This window comes from Lepidochelys olivacea, assembly GCF_965140295.1.
Source record: "Lepidochelys olivacea isolate rLepOli2 genome assembly, chromosome: 3".
NCBI lineage: Eukaryota > Metazoa > Chordata > Testudines > Cheloniidae > Lepidochelys > Lepidochelys olivacea.
Window position 1 is genome coordinate 119,882,862 of NC_140413.1, and position 23,148 is coordinate 119,906,009.

Consider the following 23,148-nt stretch of genomic DNA (forward strand, 5'->3'; position numbering starts at 1 on the left):
CATAACCATGGAGTTCAAACTGCAGATAGTGGAGAGAAATAGCAACATGATCTGCTAGCCACCAAATCAAACAGGAGTATGACTCGAATTTTCACCCTTTTCCCAGCATTAACACAGAGATCAATTTTTCAAACAGTTTTGGCTTATGTTCTGCTCTAGATAAAGTGAAAGATGTAACTGTTTCCAAAGAAGATTGTCATCTTCTTACTATATACCAGCCCAATCTTGTTATAGACACAAACTTGTCAGCAGCATTAAAATTTTATTTATACTTTGTAAAATGATTTTGCAGTGTGATAGTTGGTTTTTTCCCCCCTTTGTTTTTTTGTCTGCTTAAATCTAAGAGACTTCCAGATTTCCAGGTGCTATAATAAAAGGAGGAGAGAGGAAGGTGGAAGACCTGTGCTTCATATACCATCAGTTTTTGACAGCAGGAAACATTTTCTTGTAAAGCCAAACCTATCATGCTAAACTCTTTCTCCTGTTTTTGATTAGCACCTATGGGTCTTGCAGATATGATGACACCTGGTGAGTCCAAACTGCCCCTTCCTCTCAAAGCAGATGGCAAAGAAGAAGGACCCCCACAGCCCGAGAGCAAGTCAAAGGTATTTCCTTCCTCTGCACGTGGTGTTGGTTTGGCCCAGCAGAAGTCCGCTATGTTGTCCTCCATTCTCTGGTTTTGGCCTACCCTCTTTTATTCTTTCCTGCATGCCTTTTCCATTCATGTGCATTCTGTTTCTTTTCTTTTCTTTTCTTTCTTATTTTTTCCTCCATTGTGTGGATCTGAAAGTTACTAGTTCTTATGGCATTTTAACTCGCGGGGGCAAAGCAACCCACTCAATCAGTTGTGTGGGGATTTGGCTAAGCCAGGTGGGTGGGAAAGGAGGGTCTTGCCTGGTTTCAATACTTGCAGCCATTTTTCTCTGCCTTCAGTTATAGCTTCCTGTTTTGGCCGCCTCCGCAGCAGCAACATACGTTAATATTTTGCTTTCCTGCCTTATTTGATAAAATAAGGTGAACAGCTTTTTTTTCTTTCTTTCATAAGGGGAAACCCATGCTTAGCATTCCATTTGAGCTTGAAGTAAGCATGGTGGCTTAGTGACTTTAGCCAAGCATCCAGCAAACTTTCCAAATTATACTAATTAACAATGTTGTTTTAATACCTTTATATATATATATATATTTCTATATGTGTGTGTTTTCTGTATGTCTCTCTCTGTTTATATATATATATTTTATATATAAAAAGAATTGGTCAGTCTGTTAAACTGGATGTATTTTTTTTGTTTTTGTTTTTAATAAAGTTTGCCCTGCCTTTGTCATATTATTTTTTTTTTATTCCTCTACCACAGGATAGCTACAGCTCTCAGGGTATTTCTCAGCCCCCAACCCCAGGCAACCTGCCAGTCCCTTCCCCAATGTCCCCAAGCTCTGCTAGCATCTCCTCATTTCATGGAGATGAAAGTGATAGCATTAGCAGCCCAGGCTGGCCAAAGACTCCATCAAGCCCTGTAAGTGGCTCTGGTTTTTTTGGTTTTTTTTGTAATTAATTATATTTTAATGCTTGCTTGTTTGTTTTATAAATTCTTTTTCTTCATAATTTATCCACTAAAGGATTTTCTTTCTTTATAATAATAGGGCCAAATTCAGCTCTCAGATACATGCATACAACTCCCACTGTCTTGGCTTCTGTGGGACCTGAGCATGCCTATCAGAGGGCAAAATTTGACCCAGTAGTAATAAAAAAAGTAAAATTGAGTGCATCGTGTAAGTTTACTGTCTGGTAATACAACAGTTGTTGTGAAGAAAGCATCCTTCCCATAATGCATCAGCTTACAGAGCATGCCAATTGTGTTGATAAGGACATTCCATTTCTTTTATTGGGTCCAAACTCCTTCACACAACTGACTTCATTGTTTGTCCCACTGTTCATTAAGTATTACTATTTTAAAAAAAACAAATATTTTCCTCTCTATGGGTAGTAAGAACAGGCACAATATGGATTACACGTTCTGCACCACAAAAGGCACCTCAGACAAGTCTGTCATTTACAGTTCTGAAACATTTTTATTTCCAAATTTCATTTGTAGAACTTTAAATTCTCAGGGCACAATCTGAAATAATATCGGTTGTGATTTGTTTCACTCAGTTAGTTAAAATGAACCAAAAGGTTGGTGAAAAAGTTAATGCATGTATATTTTTAGAAAGCTCCTTTTTTAGATGAACAATGTGTACTCACACTAGAAACAGGTTATGCAGAAGAATCTGGATCCAGAACAGCATGAGACATAACATTTAAATTAACTATCATTTCCAGGTGAGATGCATAGAGCAAAAAAATACAAAAAAAAAGTATGCAAATATAAGCATATATGGGGATCTAATATCCATTTGACCATTTTTGGCTTATTTCTTAAACTAGGAAAGTATATGTCATTCTTTTATTTAAAATATAACTTCACTCAAGCAAAATACTATATTATAGTTATATATGAAATATAATGCTCTTTTTCAATTTTAATGCATAGTTAACTTTGCAGCTAGTCTTCAGTAATGCCTTAGTTTTCACAAGATAAATTGAAGAGCGCAACTCAAGGCGAAAGCAATTTGGAGAGGGGAAAAAGTCTACCAATCCAGAGCCTGAAAGTATAACATCCAAGACAGGGAATGTTATTAATCACTATTATCTTGTTGCAGCAGATAGACCAGACATTAAAGTTGTCCCCAAAAATGTTTATAGACTTCACATGGCAATTCAGAGTTACTAACTTTTTGTTCCTCTGAGAAAGTAGTTAAGCTCATGGCATTTTATCTGCAGAGACAGCTTTCTTCATGGAGGGTGACATTCTTGCTAGTGTAGAGGGTCCATACAAGTCCTTCTGAACCACATTTAATAGGCTCAAGTGGATTTTTAGAGTTCTTGTGCATTCCCTCTGCACTGGTGTGAATTTCACCTTAAAAGGCCTGAGGAGGTATGTAGCAAGTATAAGCTCTGCAGGGGAGAACAGGGGAAGTATAGGGATGAAATGCACCACCTTAATTTTGATGTCCATATGACATTGACTTTGAGTCTCAGAAGGCAGCTGGTGTTCTTTACGCCCTCCAGGTCCCATCCTGTCTTAATTTTAATAAAATTTCTGAATGGACAATGCTATAAACTGGTAATGGGAAATTTTCTTTTCTTTTTTTTTAATGTTTCACTTTTTCTTTTCTGGAAGATTGGAAAATATTTTGTCCAGTGAATGTGCATTCCTGAGCTCATTTTAATAATTTGTTAATAAACCACAGGGACCATCGTGAGCATATATGTTTTGTTCCCACTTAAAATTAACAAAGACAATTAGAATATATGTGTGAAGGATGTGGAATGCTTTATGGTTTTGCTTTCAGGTTAAACCTCCTATTCCACATTCCCCTCTCTTCAAATGCAATGTTACACCTCCTGTTCAGAGTTCTTAGCAATGATTCCATAACTTCAGTTAGCTTCTCAATACATAGTTCGAGTGACTAGAGTGGTGCTGGTTTGGAGAACTACAGAATTATAGAAAAATAAGAAATGTCAACCAGCTGATATCTTTTTATCTGTGGAGGCCAGACTGTTGGATAACTTTGTTTACAGCTGATATTGACAACACTAGTCTGACTTTGATTGAAATTATTATTGGGATTCCCCATTCTTCCCAGTGATATATGAAAATAGCCTGTGCTGGCTAATTTATTCATCAGATTATCCAAGTGCTAAGGTTCTGATAGAGTTCTTGGCTCCAGGAGTGAGTGTGGGCAAGGGGGAGCATGGTCTGTGGTTAGCTTTGCAGAACCCCTGCACCAGCAGAGTGGGTCATTTTGTTCAGTGATTCCTTTATGCAAGTGCGGAGGGAGAAGATGAAGAGAAGGGACTGTATAATGATATACATTGTGGGATGCTCCACCTGGATAGTTACAGTGGCATTGCTATACTGTAATCAGTTATGTAAAGAATAAAATGGCTTAAAAATTCATTAAAATAGAATATGAAAATATGTGAGTGTCTCAATATGAGAGAGACTGTGAGCAGGGTCATTGACACAAATTAAAACAGTAGGGTTATGAACCCCCTTAAAATGCTCTGAAACTGTTCACTGTATGTATCTATGTACCCATATTACAGTAGAGATAGTTGAATGGTACGTTTTTCCAACAGTGCTTTCAGTGAGAGATTTGCAATCTGTGGAATCCTTCAGGCAATCAATAAAAATCTCCATGACTGTGCATTGTCTCTTGAAAGCACGAAGGAGTCTTTTGCAAGCAGTCTTTTGAGATTTCAGCCATGCGCAGTTTTGACTGTATGTGTACTCTGTGTGTGTGCGTGCGTGTGCATGTGGGTATATAATCAAAATAGGTCTTTATTATTATATAAATATTAAGAAACTCTTAAAGTGGGATTTTCAGGCTGTGTTTTACACACACATACACAGATGCAAACAGACATAACTACCTGCAGCTAAAATCTGAAAGGAACTGTTGGAGGAGACAATGAACTATCAAGCAGATACCTTGGATTGCCTGAAGGATTCTTGCAGATTTACCATAGGAGATGTGGTAGATTATTGTTCTATGAGGAGGCATCAGTGTATGTTTTGGCGTGATATAAATAATATACAAATTAAATATGGAAATGAGTTTGCTTCTTCTCATCTTGTTTCAAAAGCCACCACCCACTTTGGCATGACAGGATCTCTCCACAGGAAGGTCCTGGGGCTAGAGTAGCAGAGGTTAGGGTTATAGGCACTGTTCCCTCTAAGCTGTGCGGGTGTGTGCACACACACATATCCTAAACCCCACGCCCACTGCAAAACACCGCATGCACAACAATTTGCACAGAAGAAATTTTTTTCACGCATGGACTGTCAAAAATTAGAGGGAACATTGGTTACAGGGGAATTGAAGCAAGGTGACAGAGCAGGGATCGGCAACCTTTGGCATGCAGCCCGTCAGGGAAATCTGCTGGTGGGCCGGGATGGCTTGTTTACCTTAGCGTCCGCAGGTTCGGCCGATCGCGGCTCCCGCTGGCCGCGGTTCGCCACTCCAGGCCAATGGAGGCTGCGGGAAGCGGCGTGGGGCAAGAGATGTGCTGGTCACCGCTTCCCACAGCCCCCATTGGCCTGGAACGGTGAACCACGGCCAGTGGGAGCTGCAACTGGCCGAACCTGCCGATGCTGCGGGTAAACAAACCAGCCCGGCCCAGCAGCGGATTTCCCTGACGGGCGGCGTGCCAAAGGTTGCCAATCCCTGTGATAGAGCGAGGTGTGACAAACTTGCCTAAACCCTCTTGGTTATTTTAATCAGACCATAAATGCACTCACAAAGAAAAATGTAGGATAATTGTTATTATTCCAATATTGCTTGGTGCTCCCATTTTAATTAAGTTAGTCAGTAGTTATGCTGTAATAAATCCCTATTTTCTAAGGTTTAAAACTTACCTGCTCTAGGCTGAATCTGGCCAAACAGGACTGCAGTTTGTGTTAGTGTGTGAACAAGCTTGTGTAAAATCTGTCATTTTGCACAAAGTTCAGAAGAGAAAAAAAAACATTTACTTTGGGAAAAGGGTGTTGTTTTCCCCCAGTGCATTCTTCAAAGATTAATGTTTTGTTTTAAAAGAAAATTACAGAGTGAGAAGCACTTCTTACCTTCTGCAAACTTTCAAAAGTTTTCAGATTATACTGTCATTTTGGAGTCTGCTGCCATGTTACAGAAGAGCAACATAATTTGATGTGTTTTGGTGGGATATACTATAGAGATAGTATAAGCCCAGTATGAAAGACTGTAAACCAGTTGCCATTTTGCAGTGATACTGGTTTAAAAGAAGAAGAATTTTACAGTGTAAAACTTTTCATTTGAATTTTAAGTCTGAAAATTCTTCTACTGGTGAACTTGTATAAAAGCGTAATAGAAACTAGTTTATTACCTCCTACATTAGATGTAAGTGGAGATAAAATTTGCTATATAAAACCTTGTAGTTCCTGCCTAGAATATAGATAATGATGTCTGTGACATCACAAATGTGAGACTGTGAAATTAATGCTGGTAAAAGGTAGAATCATTTTGTTCTTCACTTAAGTGGGTAGCACTGTAGCTCCACTCTGCTCTGCTATTCAGTGTTATATGCTCATCCCTAGGTTCCTATTTGAGAATAAAATATTTAGGATTATGACTTGTCCACTTACTGTCCATCCTCTTTTTTTAATTTTCCTTTCCATTTTAATAATCTTTGAAGTAAAAAGATTACTGCTTAAATACTGTTTAAAAGCAAAATGCTCCTAAATGCGTGGGATGAAGCAATTTCAGTTACAGAACTGATATCACAACCACATACAGAATCATTAAATTTGTCCTTTCACAGCCTAATCCATGGGGCTTATGCCAGTGCACACACCTCCCTCCATTTAAAACCGGTAAACCACATTCAGCCTTGGCTCCATTGACTTCCAGGAGAGTTGCAGCACAGCTGAATTTGGTTCACTGAATTCAATATTGCACCTCCTAATTTCAAAATGTGAAAGATAATATTACATACATATCAGTAGGGAGGATTACAACTGAAGAAATTAGAAATTCAGTTAGCAAAATGGGGAGCTTTTCAGGAGGCTATTTATTTAATTAAAATTAATATCCATTCACTGGAAATAACAACAACAATGGAACTGCAGGGTCACATCCTCTTGGCTCTGATTCTCTTCCCTCCTGGCTCTTCCCCAACATTGTCAAGTTTCAGGCAGAGACCAGAGTGAGATTTGGAGCTCTTCAGATTTTCCAGACCAAAGTGTACAAGGTGATTGGTGGCAATGCTTTATGTGAGCTGCCGTTGGCTTTCTGAACACCACAGTAATCAACAGGCTAAAGTTATTGGAAGCTGCGTGTCTCCACATTACATGTTGCATCGTGCCATAGTGCCAAGCCCTGTTCAGAACCCTGTGATCAACAGGGAGCTCGTTCTGTACTCATCCCAAAGTACATTTGGGAATTTTGTTTAGAGCTGATCAGTCCAAAACTTTTTTTGCTTATTTTAAAATATTTTACCCTACAAGGCAAAAAAAAAAAAAAAATAGAGAAAAGTTAAGAAGGGGAAGGGCAGTGGGTGGACAAGGATAGGTGGAATGTTTACCTCAGCCGGGGCCACACCTCTGATATGTTATATATACAGAATACATTTCCTTCTCCATGATGTCATGTGAATATCTCCTTCCCACATACCTTTGTGTTCAAATGTCCTGATCATGTCTAATTCTGAATAACACCAAGTTCACTAGGGGGCAAATCATCTCCCCTCTTCTGTAGGGGCAGAGGGCCCTCTTGCAGCAGAACCCAGAGCACTTATCCTGTGTGGAAGGGGGACACTACTGAGAGAGCTACACATGAGTGGGGTGCAATCCCTGTGAGTCACAGAGCCCAGCACACAAGGGTCTCTGCTTGCGTAGCAAAGGTGTGGTGAACGGGTCCAGGGCAGGCTGGTGGATGCACTTCTACACAGATCCACCAGCTGTTTCCTCTCCCTTCCCTTCCTTACAAGGGGAGGAGGATGAGGTCAAATTAGAGGAGTAACCACATAATGGTTCCATTCCTACTACTCAACAGAGGGAGAACTAATTTTCCTCCCACCCTCCACTTTTGTGGATTTTCCCATTGCCTGGCCCAGCTACTTGGAAGGGGCTCTGCTTCTGTTTATAGCCCTAATTTTCATCAGTGTGCTATGTATGCTCTTTCTGCACACGCTGAATACATGTGATGGCTATACTCTGTGGTTCTCTTTCACGTTTGCAAGTGAAGAGAGTGGTTACTCATGACCAGTACTCAAATTGGCTGGTATGAGAAAATGACAGTTGGTTCCCTCTTCTGCGGTTTGTTTTTTTTTAGCCAGCCATGAGGGGAAGAGTAGGTAAGACATAATCACCTACCTCTGCCCAATTCCAACCCTGCTCCCAAAGAAGGTTGGTCGTCCTAGCTTCTGCTCTAAGCTGTTTCTTCAGAATTCCTCTTCTGATGGAGCATTTTAGTGCTTTCTTTCTTTCAGGGTGTTCTTTGTATTATTACAAGTTGTTCAAAAGAGGCTGATTTTAATGTAGCTTAATTTAAAATTGTAAAGCACTTTGAGATCTGCGGATGAAAAGCACTATATAAAAACTAGATATTATTTTTTAAATGACTTGAGGCATCATCAGAAACTTGCCTTCTGGGATCCAAAGCTCAGATCAATGAAAGAAACATAAGAAAATAATGAAAATGGGGAGTTTGGGCCCTTTATTTAAAATCATGTAACTTGCAGTATATGGACAGAATGTACTGTTTGTGCCAGAACTAGTAGCCTTCATTCCTGACTGTTGTGTGACAGCTTTAGTTTGTTTGACATCTTCTCTTCTTCAATGTTGTGAGTATCTTACTTTCTTTTCCTTTCCCTTCCCACCCTTCCCCCAACTCTATTTTTTTTCATTTTGTGCTCTAGAAATCAAGTTCCTCCACCACAACTGGAGAAAAGATCACAAAAGTCTATGAGCTGGGAAGTGAGCCAGAGCGCAAGATGTGGGTGGATCGATACCTCACCTTCATGGAAGAAAGGGGCACGCCTGTGGCCAGTCTGCCGGCTGTAGGCAAGAAGCCACTGGACCTGTTCAGGCTTTATGTCTGTGTCAAAGAGATCGGAGGTTTAGCACAGGTGAGCAGAAGTGCATGAAGGCGTGGGAAGTGGCATGGGATGAAGGCGCGGGAATGAAGGTGGATGAAGGTGCGGGAAGTGGCGTGGACCCAGGGATGAAGGCAAGGTCCACACAGGCACTCGGTTTGTGGTAGATTTACACTCCAGCTTGCCATGAACTCAGTGTTTATGTAAACAAGTCCTGAGGTTCATTTTGGGCTGCACAAGTGCTCTCATAGTGCACAGTGTGGCTCTAAATTGCCGAGTGTCAAGGGAGCTTAGGCTGCTGTCTGATCAAGGGGACTCTAGTAGTGCTAAGAGAGAATCAGAAGAGAAGGCCATTGGATTAAAGAGAAGGGTTAGAAACATGGAAGAAGATCAAAACAGGTGATGGAAAACAGCTATTCTAGAGATGGAAGAAAAGAGAGAGCCTGAAATCCATCCATCTCAGACAGGAAAATGCCTCTAGGAAAAGTCAGTTCAAATCTCTTAGGAAGTGGCAGGAATATTTAATGTGCAAGCAATGTCTGTCCCAAACCATTCTTCCCTCTGTGTGTTTAGATTGTACACTCAGCCGGGAAGGGACTTGTGTTTTCCTCTGTTTGGAAAATACCTACCACATGTTTGGCACTGTCTAAATCTATATAAATACAATAATAATAAATAATGGGGAAACCTAACCGAAAGACAGGAAGGTAGACTGTGGAAGGGGCTGCAAATAAAAAAGACATAGAAGTCAGAGATACAGTTTGCTGCATTGAACCTTGTCTTTCCCACCAAGAGTAAATATGAGGCCTGTGATGTCACAGGTGAGAGAATGTGAGGTTCCTTTTCCCACGTGCGACTTGGGGTTAGTAATAGTTGCCTGACTCACACAGGTGCTGTGAACATTAACTTATTTAAGTTCAATCCCATTCGTGTCTTTAGAGCCGGGTTGATCCTTTAATGTTTGTGGAGCACTTTGAAAGGGTAAAGCACTAGAGTAGATGCTAAATATTAAGTAGTAGCATTATTGGATTTGGGATTCAAAACCTTCTTTTTGCCTTGCTGTCTCTTTCTTATGTAGTATGTTTTTCCCCCTCCACCTAAGGCCCAGGCCTGCTGTGTGCTGAATGCTTCCTATGAGATGGTGAGAGCTCACAACTCGAACTGAATTAAGGGGAATTGAGGGTGATCAACACTTTGCTGGATCAGGCCCTAAATTATTAGTTAGATGTAACTAAAATACACATGAGATCTCTACACTAAAACATACAATCTGAAAACAGAAGTATGTTAAATTGAATTGGGCCCATGGAAAGTGAGCCCCTGGTAACCCTCCCACCTAGCCAGTTCTGGAAACCCACTTCCAGCAGTGATTACTGCTGATTTTAACAGTAGTACTGTATGTAGCATGATGTAGCATATTGAATTAGATCATGGTCTTTCAAGTCCAGTGATGCTAACTGGCGCCGCAGAGGAAGGTAGAAAGATCAAATGTATTGCACCTTGCCACTTGTTAAATGCTGTCCAAAGGTGGGATTCGATCTTGAGTTTTGCAATGACCAGCTGATGTGTGCCCCGGAGTTTCCCTTAGCTTGCAAACTTTGTTATTGGTCATAACACTCTGCAGCCTCTTTTTAAGACTAGCTATAGCATTTGTCTCAGTGTCTAAAGAAGCTCAAATGCTTCTACACAATTGGTTAATATTAAACCATTAAATATGAGGCAAGTGGGAGTTGAAATTTGAAATCCTAAAAAGGCCTGCATGTTTGTTTACAACAAGGTTAATTTCTTTTTTAAATTTTAAAAAACACATTTTGGGGCCCAAGCTTACTTTCCAGTATGGACCAACATATATCACCGGTGAGGAGATGCTGTCTGACTCAGACACAATTTTGAAAGTAACTTGATTTGTAGGTTTGTAGGCTACAAAGGTTGATAGTTTGCTGTGGGCCTGTTAACATGTATTCTCTAGTTAGGGCTACAGAGAAATGCACGTGTTCGTCTAATGAGATTTATTTAAATATAGTTGGATGGTGCCCACCTGAAAAGCATAGTTCCCCCTACCACTGCTCTCCACGTTTCATGATCTCTGCCCAGTGAGTGACAGGATGTAGATGTGCAGCGATGGTGCGCATTTATCCTCCTGAAGTATTGCATTTCACGGTACACCAAATAGCGCTTTGCTTCTCTCTTCCAAATCCATGGGTAGACCTGCTGTTGGCAGCCTTGTTTTATATGCCAATATACTGGACATTTAGGCATTGAGTACTTCTGCGTGCATTACGCAGTGTGTTCATTGTATACCACGTAGTGCTAAGTAAATGGGCAAAAAAGGGCGGTGTGATTGGAGTTTTAAGTCTCAAAAGTGCCAGTTTATGAAAATCACTTTCTCTTTGACCCCTGGGTTGCTGCCAGATGTACCTGGAATACACAGGGAAAATAAAGCTCTTCACTCGACCATGCCAGTCTGCATGTTATTAACTCTTTTGCCAAGAGAACCGTCCTGTCTGGCAGCTGTGAAGGGGCTATTGAACACAAAGATAAAAACTATATAAATATCTTCTTGGCTGGCATATAAGGTTGGCAACAGATATGACCAGTAATAAACTTTGTAGCTATTTAAGCTAAGATAGGATGATAAAATCTCATGCTTCAGGATGTAAACTGATCATAGCATTCAAGAAGTAAGCTCCCCCTACCCCCCACGGGATATAATCTTAAGAGACACTGAGCACTTTCAACTTCCATGTACTTCAGTGGTGCTCAGCACCTGATAGGATCACACCCAGCACTGCACATCTAGCCTGATGCACACTGGGGCATTTTCACCTTTGTTTAAAGGAAAAATACTGGTCATTACTAGAGGGATTGCTGGACCAATGGTCTGATCTGGTGTGGTAAATCCAGTGTGCCTCAATTTAAGAACATACTTTGAACAGTCCCTTTCAATACTCTGGCATACACAGCAAAACAAGGCTCACACCAATGGCATGCTTGTGCCAGCAGAACTATAGTACAGAACATTACTGCACTGTCCCAGTGTGTTTGAAGTCTGTCTTAATTAATAAGAAGGGGCCTCACTTGACTCTGCATCTCCTGTTGCAATGGGATCATTGATCAATCCCACAAGAAGCCTTAAAGTGAAAGGATTTGAACCAGAAATTACAGGCTAAACTATCTGACAGCTGTTGGCTGTTCTGGAGCAAACGTTTTTCATATCAGTGCTGAAACACTTAAACTGCAGAATAACATTGTTATTGCTTTTTAAATTAGTTTTTAGAAGCTGCTTTTTTAATTAGAATAGGGGTGTGTGTGTGTGTCAGAGAGAGAGTCAGTGAGTGTGCATTTGAATGGAGATAAATAGCTAACTGAATAGCACAAGCCTTGGAAGAGTGCAAGGCATTTAAAAGATGCACCATGCAGAAGACTCTCAACAAGCTTTTTATGTAGCTATCAGCAGGTTCCTTAATGGGTTTATAACTGTAAACGCTGTCAGTGCATTACTGAATGCGGGGAGTAATGAGCATTAGTTAAAAGAGGCAAATAAAAAAAGTAAACCAAGACATTAAGTGCTTTTTTTCCTCTTGGCTTTAAACAAGCTGCTTTGCTGCAAACCAATACTTCTGCCATTTATTTTGGTAGGTTAATAAAAACAAGAAGTGGCGCGAGTTGGCAACCAACCTGAATGTTGGCACTTCAAGCAGCGCAGCCAGCTCCCTGAAAAAACAGTATATTCAGTACCTGTTTGCCTTTGAGTGTAAGATTGAACGAGGGGAGGAGCCCCCTCCAGAGGTCTTCAGCACTGGAGATACTAAGAAACAACCTAAGATTCAGCCGCCATCTCCTGGTAAGTAGAAGAACTGCAGCCTCTTATACAATAATTCATTAGACTACATCCTGCATCTCAAATCTCCTGTCCCAGCAAACATTTTAGAAGCATCCCTTGCTAACCTTAGATAAGCTAGCTAAATAAATACTCCTTGGGAATCCTATTTGTGTTCTGAACTGGCTCCAAGACAGCATGAAAGTTAACTCTAAGGGGTAGGCTAGAGATGTGTATATGCCCACACATCTTTAAGCATTTCTTTTTCTCTGTCTGAAAAATACAAGCATTCTAACGATCAAACTGTTAAATGGAAACGAATAATAAGAGCAGTGTTCTACAGGGATTTTCCATCCCTTGCATTCGCTCTCTGTATGACATCAGATACCTGGGACTAAATAAACAAATGAAGGAAGGGCTGGATTCTCCCACCCACACTTCAACTATTGGAAATCTGGAGCTGAGTTTCAATGGGCCTGCTGGCAGGTAAAAGAACTACTCAGTGTGAGTAAGAATGGCAGCTTTTGGTCCAATAAATGGAACTCAGCCTGCTGCTCCGCTACTGTTTATTTGAAATACTGGCAAATGGAGAGAGTTGAGAGACTAGAGAACACCCATAGTACAATATCAAGCTTTGTAGTTTAGAATATGTCACTTTCCTCTGCCATTGTTGCTAATCCTGTGTATTAGATGGAGTGCTAGCAGCCTGCATCCTATTGTCAGCTGTAGAAGGGCACTGCAGTCCAAATGGTTGATTTTGGTTAATGAATCTTCATGTACAGTATCGTGCTTAAAGTAGTTAGGAGAATGAGATTTGATTTTTTCTGCCTGCATTCAACTCAAGACTCATAAGATGACAATCATGATTGACATTCAAGCTAGAGAAATCTAGAGGAGTAACATGTTTACATGTGAAAGAATAAATAGTAGGTATTGTTGCCTTTTGGAGTATTTAACTTCTTGGCTTCAGGCAGAAGAGGAAAAGAGGACTTTTAATTGGTATGCACTATTTTCTGTCTGCATGAAATCACAGAAGGGCAAAGACTTTTGTAAGTGTGAATCAGAAAAATGGAATTCTCAGACTCTTTCCTGGTGTGGAGTACTTTTTAATACACAATAATCTCAGATAAATAGTGAATGGGGAGCATTCACTATTACACAGGCCACCTCCTCCCATTAGCAACATAGTATCATCCCTGTGAAAGTGACAACAGTTGCTTACATGGAAATGTGAAATTAGGAAAGTATTTAATATAACTTGATTTCTTTTAGCAGCTGGAAATAAGGAGAAGAGCCAGGAAACCAGCCAGCTGCCCCCTTAGTTTGTGACCCTCTGTCATAGATATTAGAAATAGAAAAGACCTATTAAGTCATGCAGTTACATTCAGTTGCCAGGTAGGGTTATTCCTTCTGATGATCTCTGTGGTGCTTTGTCCAGTATTGTAAATGTCTCCAGGGATAGGGTTTAAACTGCTTTCTGTTTAAACTGCTTCCATAGTCTAATAGAATTCAGTATTATGAATTTTTTCCTGATATTCAGTTTAAATTTACCTTCCATCACCACTAAGTTCACCCCTTTAAGCACGCTAAATGTTTATACCTTACAAATACTTAAGGTTATCATGTACCCCAGCAATAGGTATTTACTGTATCAAGCAAGTATGTTACTCTGAAAAACAAGTTTAGGAGGGGGAAAGGCCCACGTATTGGATAGCTCAGTGGTTTGAGCATTGGCCTGCTAAACCGAGGGTTGTGAGTTCAATCCTTGAGGGGGCCATTTAGGGATCTGGGGCAAAAACTGGGGATTGGCCCTGCTTTGAGCAGGGGGTTGGACTAGATGACCTCCTGAGGTCCCTTCCAACCCTGATATTCTATGACTCTATAAACAAGAGCAGCAGTCAGAGTATTTGACTCCCTAGAGGAGTTTAGATTAGTCAACACACGCACTCTTATTCGAAATTGAAAGCTGTTGAATTTGGCTGCATCACCTACAGCAAGGACCAGTAAATGGAGCTGAGACCATTAGACTCATTAGGGAGGAGGAAAAGGAAATTTTTTTTTAATTAAGCAGCAAAACTAAATAAATATTTCGCTTCCCTCTTCCTCTCCCCAACTCCCTTACAATGTTGCCATTCAGTAATTTTGGTTAGTGGTCCAGGAACAATCATCATAAAACTGTCTGAATTTTGAGTTAAAGAATCTTGATTTAAATATCCAGACCTTGAACAAAAGCAGAGAAATGTCATGGGCTGCCCTGCAGGTCCATGTGCACCTTGAAACTGTAAATGAAAACTGCAAAGTCCAAGTTTGAATTTATCACAACATTACATTCAGTTCAAACAAGCTGTCTGGGAGCAGAACTGAAACTATTTTTCCAAAATAAAAACACAGCTGGACATAGGGACCAGAAGAGGGAAGGACTCAAGCAAAGATCTCAAGGTTTATTTTGTTTGGTGGAAAAGAACTTGTGTCACTGAATGGGCTGCACTTCTGTGTGGAAAAAGGCTTTCCCAGTGTGTATCAGCTTTAATACATGAAATCCTGCTGAGGTATAGATGCTGCAGAAAGTACAGGGCCTGTTCTCTTAACAGCTCTTTTTTTCTTTTTCTTCAGTTTATGGCAACATTAATGTTTTAACTGCACAAAAGCAGTAGGATTATAGATGTACTTTAGGTAATCCATCCATCTTTGGCTTGCAAATAGAGCAGGAGCCCACTGGAACAGGAAGCAGTAGACTAAAAGGTTCTTGCTTTTAAACATTAAGACATCATGAGATTGGTTCTGTGCAGGACACCCCTGTGCTGGACATAGCAGCCTTTTTGAACCCTGCTTCTTTAACTGCACAGAACCAGTTGCGATATTGATGCCTAAATCAATACATGAGGAAGAATTGCCCTAAAGGGAATTGGGTGTAACCCCCTCCTGTGACAAATCACCTGTTTCACAGCTGATTCTGTGAGGCTGAGGTTCAGGTGATAGCTTGACGATCACATGGTCTCCGTGAAAACCAGCAAGTAGCTCGGTTGCTAGGAAGAGGTTTCAGACAGTAGAAAGGATCCTACCAGAGTCTCTGGGTCAGGGGAGGAACTGAGGGCTAGATCCACAAAGGTACTTAGGCGCCGAACTCCAACATTTAGGTGCCTCCAGTGGGCAAGTGCCAAGCCACCTAAGGTCTATGGCTACCCCACAGCTAACAAGCTGCTTTGTGCCTTCACTCATGCCTAAGCCCCAGTAGGATTCTCAAATGAGTCATTCACTCGCAGGACCCAAGCCAGTAAGCATATCTCTGAGCATGTCTACTGGATCAGGACTTGCACAAAAGACAACCGGGGGCAAGCAGTTTTTCACGCATGTGCATGTCAGTCTGTCCTCAGAGTACCCAGTAGCCCAGTGGTTAGGGAGCACTTCCCTGGGATGTGCAAGACGCAGGATCAAATTGCTGGTCTGCCTGATTTGGAACAGGAATTTGAACATAGGTCTCCCATGTGAGTGCTCTAACCACTGGGCTGTTGAGTATTCTGAGTGGGGTCTCTCTCTTTTCTCCTGTTGGAACTGTTTCATTGTGTATAAATAATTAAATATATATTTTGGAGGCTGGACTTGAACCTGTGTGTCACACCTCCCCGATGAGTGCCCTTAACCACTGGGCTATAAAGTCAAAGTCAAACTCTCTCTCTCTCTCTCTTTTTTCCTCCCCTTCCCCCGAGAAAGGACTGACCTGGGGCTATAGAGTCAGTCTCTCTCTCTCTCTTCTTCAGAAAGGGCAGATCTGCCTTAGGCATCTAACTCCAGCATAGACAGGCACCTCCTTGGGCTGTCAGTCAGGCACCTAAGGCCTAGATCGCTGCGAGTTAGGTGCCAAGGTACTTTTGTGAATTTGAGCCCCAAGCCCTGCCCTTTTCTTCTGCATTTCATTCCCGGGTAGCTTAGGTGGCTCCCCACTCAGCGTGCTGGCTTCTGAGGCTCCCTTTCTTAGGTGCCTAACTTGCCCCATGCATTTTATGCAGAGCCTGGGCACCTACCTTGGGGCTGAGGACTCTGATTAGGCAGCAGAGAGCCTAGGAGTTATGCTTTGCAATGTTCTGCATTGTAGCCCCTTAGTTCCTTGCTGGAGTTAGTTCAGAGTTCATATGCTACTCCCTGGTAGATATCCTGTGGAGTGGAATCCTGCAGGGAGCAGGCTAAGAAGGAATGTAAGAGTTTCAGGGAGTAGTTAGGCTCCTGCAGAAGACCCTGGGTCGGGAGAAAGCATGTGACTGGTATATTGAACTTGTATCAAACAGTTTTGTTTTGAAGAAATAAAACCAAAGCCCTGAAGTAAAGGGACTGAAATCCTGTGGCTGAAGAGTGTTCTTTGGTACATAGCCCAATGGTTTACATAAGGAGGTTGGGGGATCAAAATTCTACCATCACTTACATTTCTTGTAACCCCTTTGACTTCAGTGAGGATGGGTGGTAACTGAAGGTAGAATTTAGCTGTCTTTGCTGCCTGTGACAATTCAAGGTATATCCCAACAACTCCAAAGGAAGAGTTGGACTAGTTCAGCAAAGCAGTAGGTCAGTGGGCCTTGTTCAATGGAGGCCAGAGTCAGCTACACCTCAACCAACTTACTGTTGTTTTTGTTCTAATTGTCCATTTTAAAGCATGAGTTGAATGTATGCTACTGTCAGAAATTCTCCAGTCCGCTCAGAAATCATATGAGAAGAGATGGCCTTGAACATGTCATGGAGCTGCTTCTTGCAGACAAACAAGCACTTCGGAATAGCAAGATCCTCATAAGTGTTCTATCCAGGATGCTAATGCTTTTTGAAGATTCTTGTGAAGAATACAGAGTGTTCCATACAGCCATAAGCTCGTTCGTGTTTTGATATTCTTAACCAAAATATATATGAATGTTGTGGAAAATTCTAAATTGAAAATACAAGTTGGCCATTATGGTAAAACGCTAATGGTTACCAGGAGGCAAATTGCAAAAAGCTTCCAACATATACGATCTGTTTTCCACTCTGACACTATAGATTCTTTCATTGGTCAGAAAAGAAATTCTGTTAGCCACAATAAACAGATCAATTGGGTACACATGCATCTGGAAGTTATGGCCACTGTTAGCCTGTGTATTTGGGGTTTATTACTCATTACTGTACTGGCTCAGAATTGGTTGTGGGTTAGCTCATGGATGTATGTCAGAAAACAACATAGCATTGAAAATCTAAACAAAAGTGGGATGTAAGGAGACTTGAAGGGGGAGCAGGTAGCAGCTTTGACACACAGAGAAAAGGATTCCATTTCATCATTTCTAATTGGAAAATATTGCTAATAATAATTCTTAGCAGAATATATAAACATATATGTGGGACCATACCTTCCTGTCATAGCACCTGGTGAACGTTGGGCAGTACTCAGCAATAGATTGGGGGAACTCCTGAATAAAATCCAGACAAGACTTTGGTCTTGATGGTGTCTCTGAGATCATATGATAGCAAACCTGTGAAAGTTTGTGCTCCTGTTGTAACACAGAGATCCAACAGCCTGTTCTCTGTGTTTCCTTGGCAGCAGAGACAAGACTTGGGTGGAGGGGGGGAAAAAGCCAGTCATTCAATTAGTAAGTTTGTAACCAAAAACCCATCCATCTTTACTGGCAGGTGGCTGACTGAATTTCTATTATTAGCTGACAGGTGATGTCACAAAACCTGTCATGTAGCCAACCGGGGAATCCCCAGTGGAAGATAAATGAGAAAAGGGTCTGGGTTATAAATAAAGGTGCCCTCTCACTGACCTCTGTTCACTGTAGACCTGTGGCATATCTGACTAACTCTCCCCTCCCCACCCCCACCCTAGTCAGAATTAGGGCACTGGGTTCGTGCTGTGTAAATTATCTTCCCAGCATGGCGTCTGGCTGTTCAGTCTGAAGTATGTGAATGTACTTAACCTTCAGTAACCTTTCCATTGTTTACTTTAGCGTATACATTTGTAGCTTCTGGCAAAAGGTAGGGATATCCTAGAGAGCATGTCAGGCCTCCTAGTAATGGAGTTTCAAGAGGTTGCATTCTTTTTTTTTTTTTCCCCCGAAGGAAAAATAATTCTGGCAAGAGGAAGAATTTTTTTTTCTGTTTTTATTAACTGCACATTTGAACTATTGTAAATAAAGGGTCTTTCCTGAAATCACACTCCCAAGCATTGCAGGCCTTTTAAGGAAGCAGCTAGCATCAAATTGGTCCATATAGGAGGCTTTTAAGACGTTGCTTTCAGACAATTTTCTTTCAATTTTTTAAAGTCTGCGGTGGCACCTATAAGGCAGGTGCTGCTCAGGTTTTTTTGTATGTTGAAAAATCACATATTACACGAGTTGACTAGACACAGAGGAGTATTTTTCTGGCCATTGCTGTATGGTCTTGTATGCACAGCTTAAACACTTAAAATAATTGTCTGTTTCCTTCTTTTTAATTCTCTGTTGTTGTTGTTTTATAGTACTGAGTGCTTATGTAGAACTTGACAAAGTAACAAGACAGGGTCCCTATTTTAAGAAGTTTACAGTCAACTTAAACAGTTACAGTAGAAACAAAAAGATAAGCTTCAAGGATGGATATAAACAGTGTCAGAACACAACGTAGCATTGAAAATCTAAACAAAAGTGGGATGTAAGGAGAGATTTGAAGGAGGAGCAGGTAGCAGCTTTGACACACAGACAAAAGGGTTTAGTTTCATGATTTCTAACTGGAAAAGTATTACTACATGTTGGACAGTACTCAGTATAAATAATAAATAACCTGTGTGTGTACACGGTATTTATATAACATACACAAAAGCTATGTTCAGAAAACATTATTGTGATGGCAAAGTCAAGCAGCCAAAAGTTAGGAAATGCCAGAGTTAAGCTTGCCTGTGCAGCCTTAGCTCAGACCCCTTGTGCGTATGCATTATGGGACAGTCTTTTAATTACATGATCATATTTTTTTTTCCAAAGGACCAATTCCTCATTCAGTGCGCAGAAAGGACATTGATCACTTAGTGAGCAGCTCTACAATATTTTGTTTTCTCCTCCAGTTCAGTATTTTGTTCATTGTGTAGCCTAAGGCCTTGTTTACTGCTCTGAATACAAAATTATTAATTTCCTCATAGGCTTTTCTATGTTATTCATCAGTATAATATCTGAGTATTTCACAAGCGTTAATTAATTTGTCTTCACAAAACCCCTGTGTTCTGAGGGGTTGTTATCCCATTTTACAGGGAGGAATTGAGATCATGGTCAAAAGTATCCACTAATCTGAGGAGCCTAATTTGAGACACCTAGGACCTTGATTTTTCAGAGTATTTAGCATTATATAGTACTTAATATATTCAAAGCACAGCTCCCATTGACTGCAGTTGCAATCATGAGTCCTCAGCACTTCTGCAAATCAGACCACAGGGTCTCATATCAAGTAAATGAAAAACACCGTGAGTGACCACCTATGAAAAGTTTGGTTTAAGTGACTTGCCTAGTATCACATGGGAACTGTGTAATACAGACAAGGATAGTATCCAGTTCCCAGAACAGCATTCAATTGCCTTAAGCATGAGAAAGTTCTTTCTCTTCCTGTAATCCCCTGCCTCATACCTTCCAACTTCTACCGTAAATGAGGCAAGGGTCCTACAGACAACAGTCTCCTTCACTACACAGTGCTGATTCATCCCCAGAGTATATCAGTGCTGTGCACTAAATGAGGCAGGGGTCTTGTGGAAAAATTGTATGTGATCATGTAATTAAAGACTGTATCATAATGCATACGCACAGGGGCCAATTAAGTAGCATAGACAACCTTAATTCTGGCATTTTGTAATTTCTGAGCGCAAGTTCCATCATGTGATGTCCTATTGACACCCATGTGGTTCATCAGCAGTTGAAACCTTTAGATCCATATAACAGACCTCTTGAGCTAATGGAATAACTGATAGCAATAGTAGGTTGTCATCCTCTATGTGGACCAGCACTAGAGGGTGATGAGTTGTTTTGCCAGTTGGTTTCACAGATATTTGCCAACAGCAGAGGAATGATGAGACTCAGGAATCTCGGCTCCATTTCAGTCTCTGGAGAGGAATGTGCTGTAGCGGGCACAGACTCTTCTGCCTTGACCCTTTCTGCCGCATTCCCTCTGCCCCTGTTCCTGTCCTGTCTCTTCCCTACCGTTGGCTCCTTGTCCCAGTTCCATTCTTCTTATTCGGACAGTCTCAGTATTTTCACCTCAGGCTTCTCATCCTAGTCTCGGTGTTGCCCAGCCAGTCCACCCTTTAAACTCCCCATGCCAGTCTCACTCACCCCATCATTAGTTCCAGTCTCCTTGCCCAGCAGTCCCAGTTCCGCCTCTCCCAGTTCCACATCCAGTCTGTCTCTCATCTCCTTTCCTCTGATGTCCAGTCACTTCCACATTCCTTATTCCTGCTAGCTGCCAGTCCCAGTCTCCCTCCCCAGGCTTCTCATCCAGTCTCAGTGTCCCCCGACATCCAGCTCCTCTTCCCATTCTCTTTGCCCAGCCAGTCCTAGCTATTCTCTCACACCCTCCTCATCATATGTCTACCCCACACACACAACTTTTCTCCACCCCAATGGTTCCCAGTCCCAGTTAGCTCCGGTCTCCCCCCATAATCCCTTAGACAGACTCAGTCCCCTGACCTGCTGGTTCCCAGTCCTCCCCCTCCCAGGCTCCTTGTCCCAGTCTACTACCCCTGCATCCTTCCTGGTCTATGTCTTTTCCTTTCTTCATTCAGTTCAGACAACTTCCCCATCGGCCTGGGCCCAGCAGGCAGAGCACTGAGAGCACAGAAGAGATGGACTTTCTGCTGTTTGTTCCAAGCCCAGACCCAAATCCAGCACAGCCCAGAGCAATCGGGAACAGAAATTTCAGGGAAAGTCCTGCCCAGCCCTAGACTGGAGCATGCTCAGTGTAGTCAGCAACTTGGGGGAGTTAAGCTGTGGTCTAGCAAGTCACTAGTGAGCATTTGCAAACTGATTTTTTCAAAGGCTTTCACAAAGGACTTTCACAAAGGCGGAAAAAGACACACCACTAACACAAAGACCGCCTCACACCAGATTTAAAGTCCATGCTCCAAAGCATGAGTACACTAAAGCTTCTGTAAGAATACTTGCCAGATTTTTTTAAATGGGTAAAACCATGTGTTTTCCCTGAGCTTTATTCCCAGAAACAACTAAACCATTTTGACTGAAACTTTCCAAATAAAAAATTCATCCTGAAGCAAATACCTGGTCTGGAAAATTTCAGTCCAAATGGTTAAAGTTTGGCAAACAGGGTCTTATAATAAAGAGAAGTGTCGGGCAATCTTAATAATAGGCAATTCAGTCTGCCCTATCTATAATAACCATTGTTTTGAGTGAGGAGCTTAGATTTTTCTGCCATGAAGAATGTGTTTTGTACATTAACACTCTTTAAAAACCATAGATTAACTTTTCAGTGGCCTACTTGTTGTTCTCTGTCCATTTCCTAGTGGACAGAATCCACATCTCACACACTTATGTCCTTGTAGGCACTCCACAACCTTACAGGCACAGACATTGTAATGCTCTCACATCTCTAGAAATGCTTCTGCCAGGTCAAAGTTGAGGCACACTGACAAAGTAGTTTCGGGAAGCTTGCATTCACTGTGCTGGTATTGGCATTTCTATTGCACAACACATTTTTCAGCTGTTTGTTACCATTCATTTTTTAAAAACAGTCAGCAGGTAGAAATTTGGCTTTCAAGTTCTCAGCTGGGTATCTCATTTTGCGTTCTGATTTTTTGAGTCAGACATGTTTATATAAGGAAATACTATAAAACAGAGTATTATTTTATAATAAAAATATGGTGTATTTATGCAACCCATAAATACTGCAAATATATTTTAACTGCTGTCAGCTTTATTTTTTAGATCTGAATTAAGTTCTTCTTGCCTGAGGTGAGTTAGGGGAAAATTTAATTGGCACTTAATGGCCCATCATGAGAGAAGCTTGAAATATAGTGGTGAGGCAATATTGTATTTTATAGTAAATAGCATGGGGCTATGCTAGGATGCTTACCTGGTTCTAGTATATTGACTCTACAATCTGTATAACTTAACTCAGAAATGGTTTCAGGTTTTTGCACTTTTCAGGGAAGTAATGTAGAATTTGCCTGGTGTCAGTGGATACCTTGAGATTTATGGGGGGGAGGAGGGGCGGTGTAACAGCTGAATCACTCGACTTCTTTCATGTAGTCAAAGGGTTTGTTGTGTATGCACATGGTGACTTTCATTAGTATTGTTATTTGAATGTGTATTGCCGTAGCACCCAAAGGGTATGTCTACACTGCAAAAAAAACCAAAACCCGCAGCAGTGAGTCTCAAAGCCCAGGTCAACTGACTCAGGCTCGAGGGGCTCATGCTACAGGGCTAAAAATAGCAATGTAAAGGTTCAGGCACAGGCTGGAGCCTAGGCTCTGAGACCTTCCCCCCTCACCGGGTGCCAGAGCCTGCACTCCAGCCTGAGCAGTAACATCTACATTGCTCTTTTTAGCCTCATAGTGCAGCCCAGGCTCTGAGACTTGCTGCCACAAGGGTTGGTGGGGGTTTTTTGCAGCGTAGATGTACCCAAAGTTCCAAGTCAAATGTAATGTTCATTGCACATGAGTTTGTGTTGTATTTGTGTTTTGGTTTTCTTCATCTAT

The 23,148-nt window shown here is 41.4% G+C and overlaps 1 protein-coding gene across 13 annotated transcripts in view; it reads left to right on the forward strand.

The window, feature by feature from the left end:
• The window catches only part of ARID1B (AT-rich interaction domain 1B), a 415,499-nt gene that overhangs the window by 370,401 nt on the left and 21,950 nt on the right, over nt 1-23,148 (forward strand). For 10 of the 13 annotated variants that reach the window (XM_084622879.1, XM_084622882.1, XM_084622874.1 and 7 more), the window contains 4 exons: nt 496-605; nt 1,353-1,511; nt 8,477-8,686; nt 12,293-12,497. In XM_084622879.1, the coding sequence (XP_084479005.1) occupies nt 496-605; nt 1,353-1,511; nt 8,477-8,686; nt 12,293-12,497 (684 nt within the window). The remainder of the gene's footprint in view (nt 1-495; nt 606-1,352; nt 1,512-8,476; nt 8,687-12,292; nt 12,498-23,148) is intronic. The other 3 variants (XM_084622885.1, XM_084622884.1, XM_084622878.1) reach the window with 1 other exon arrangement.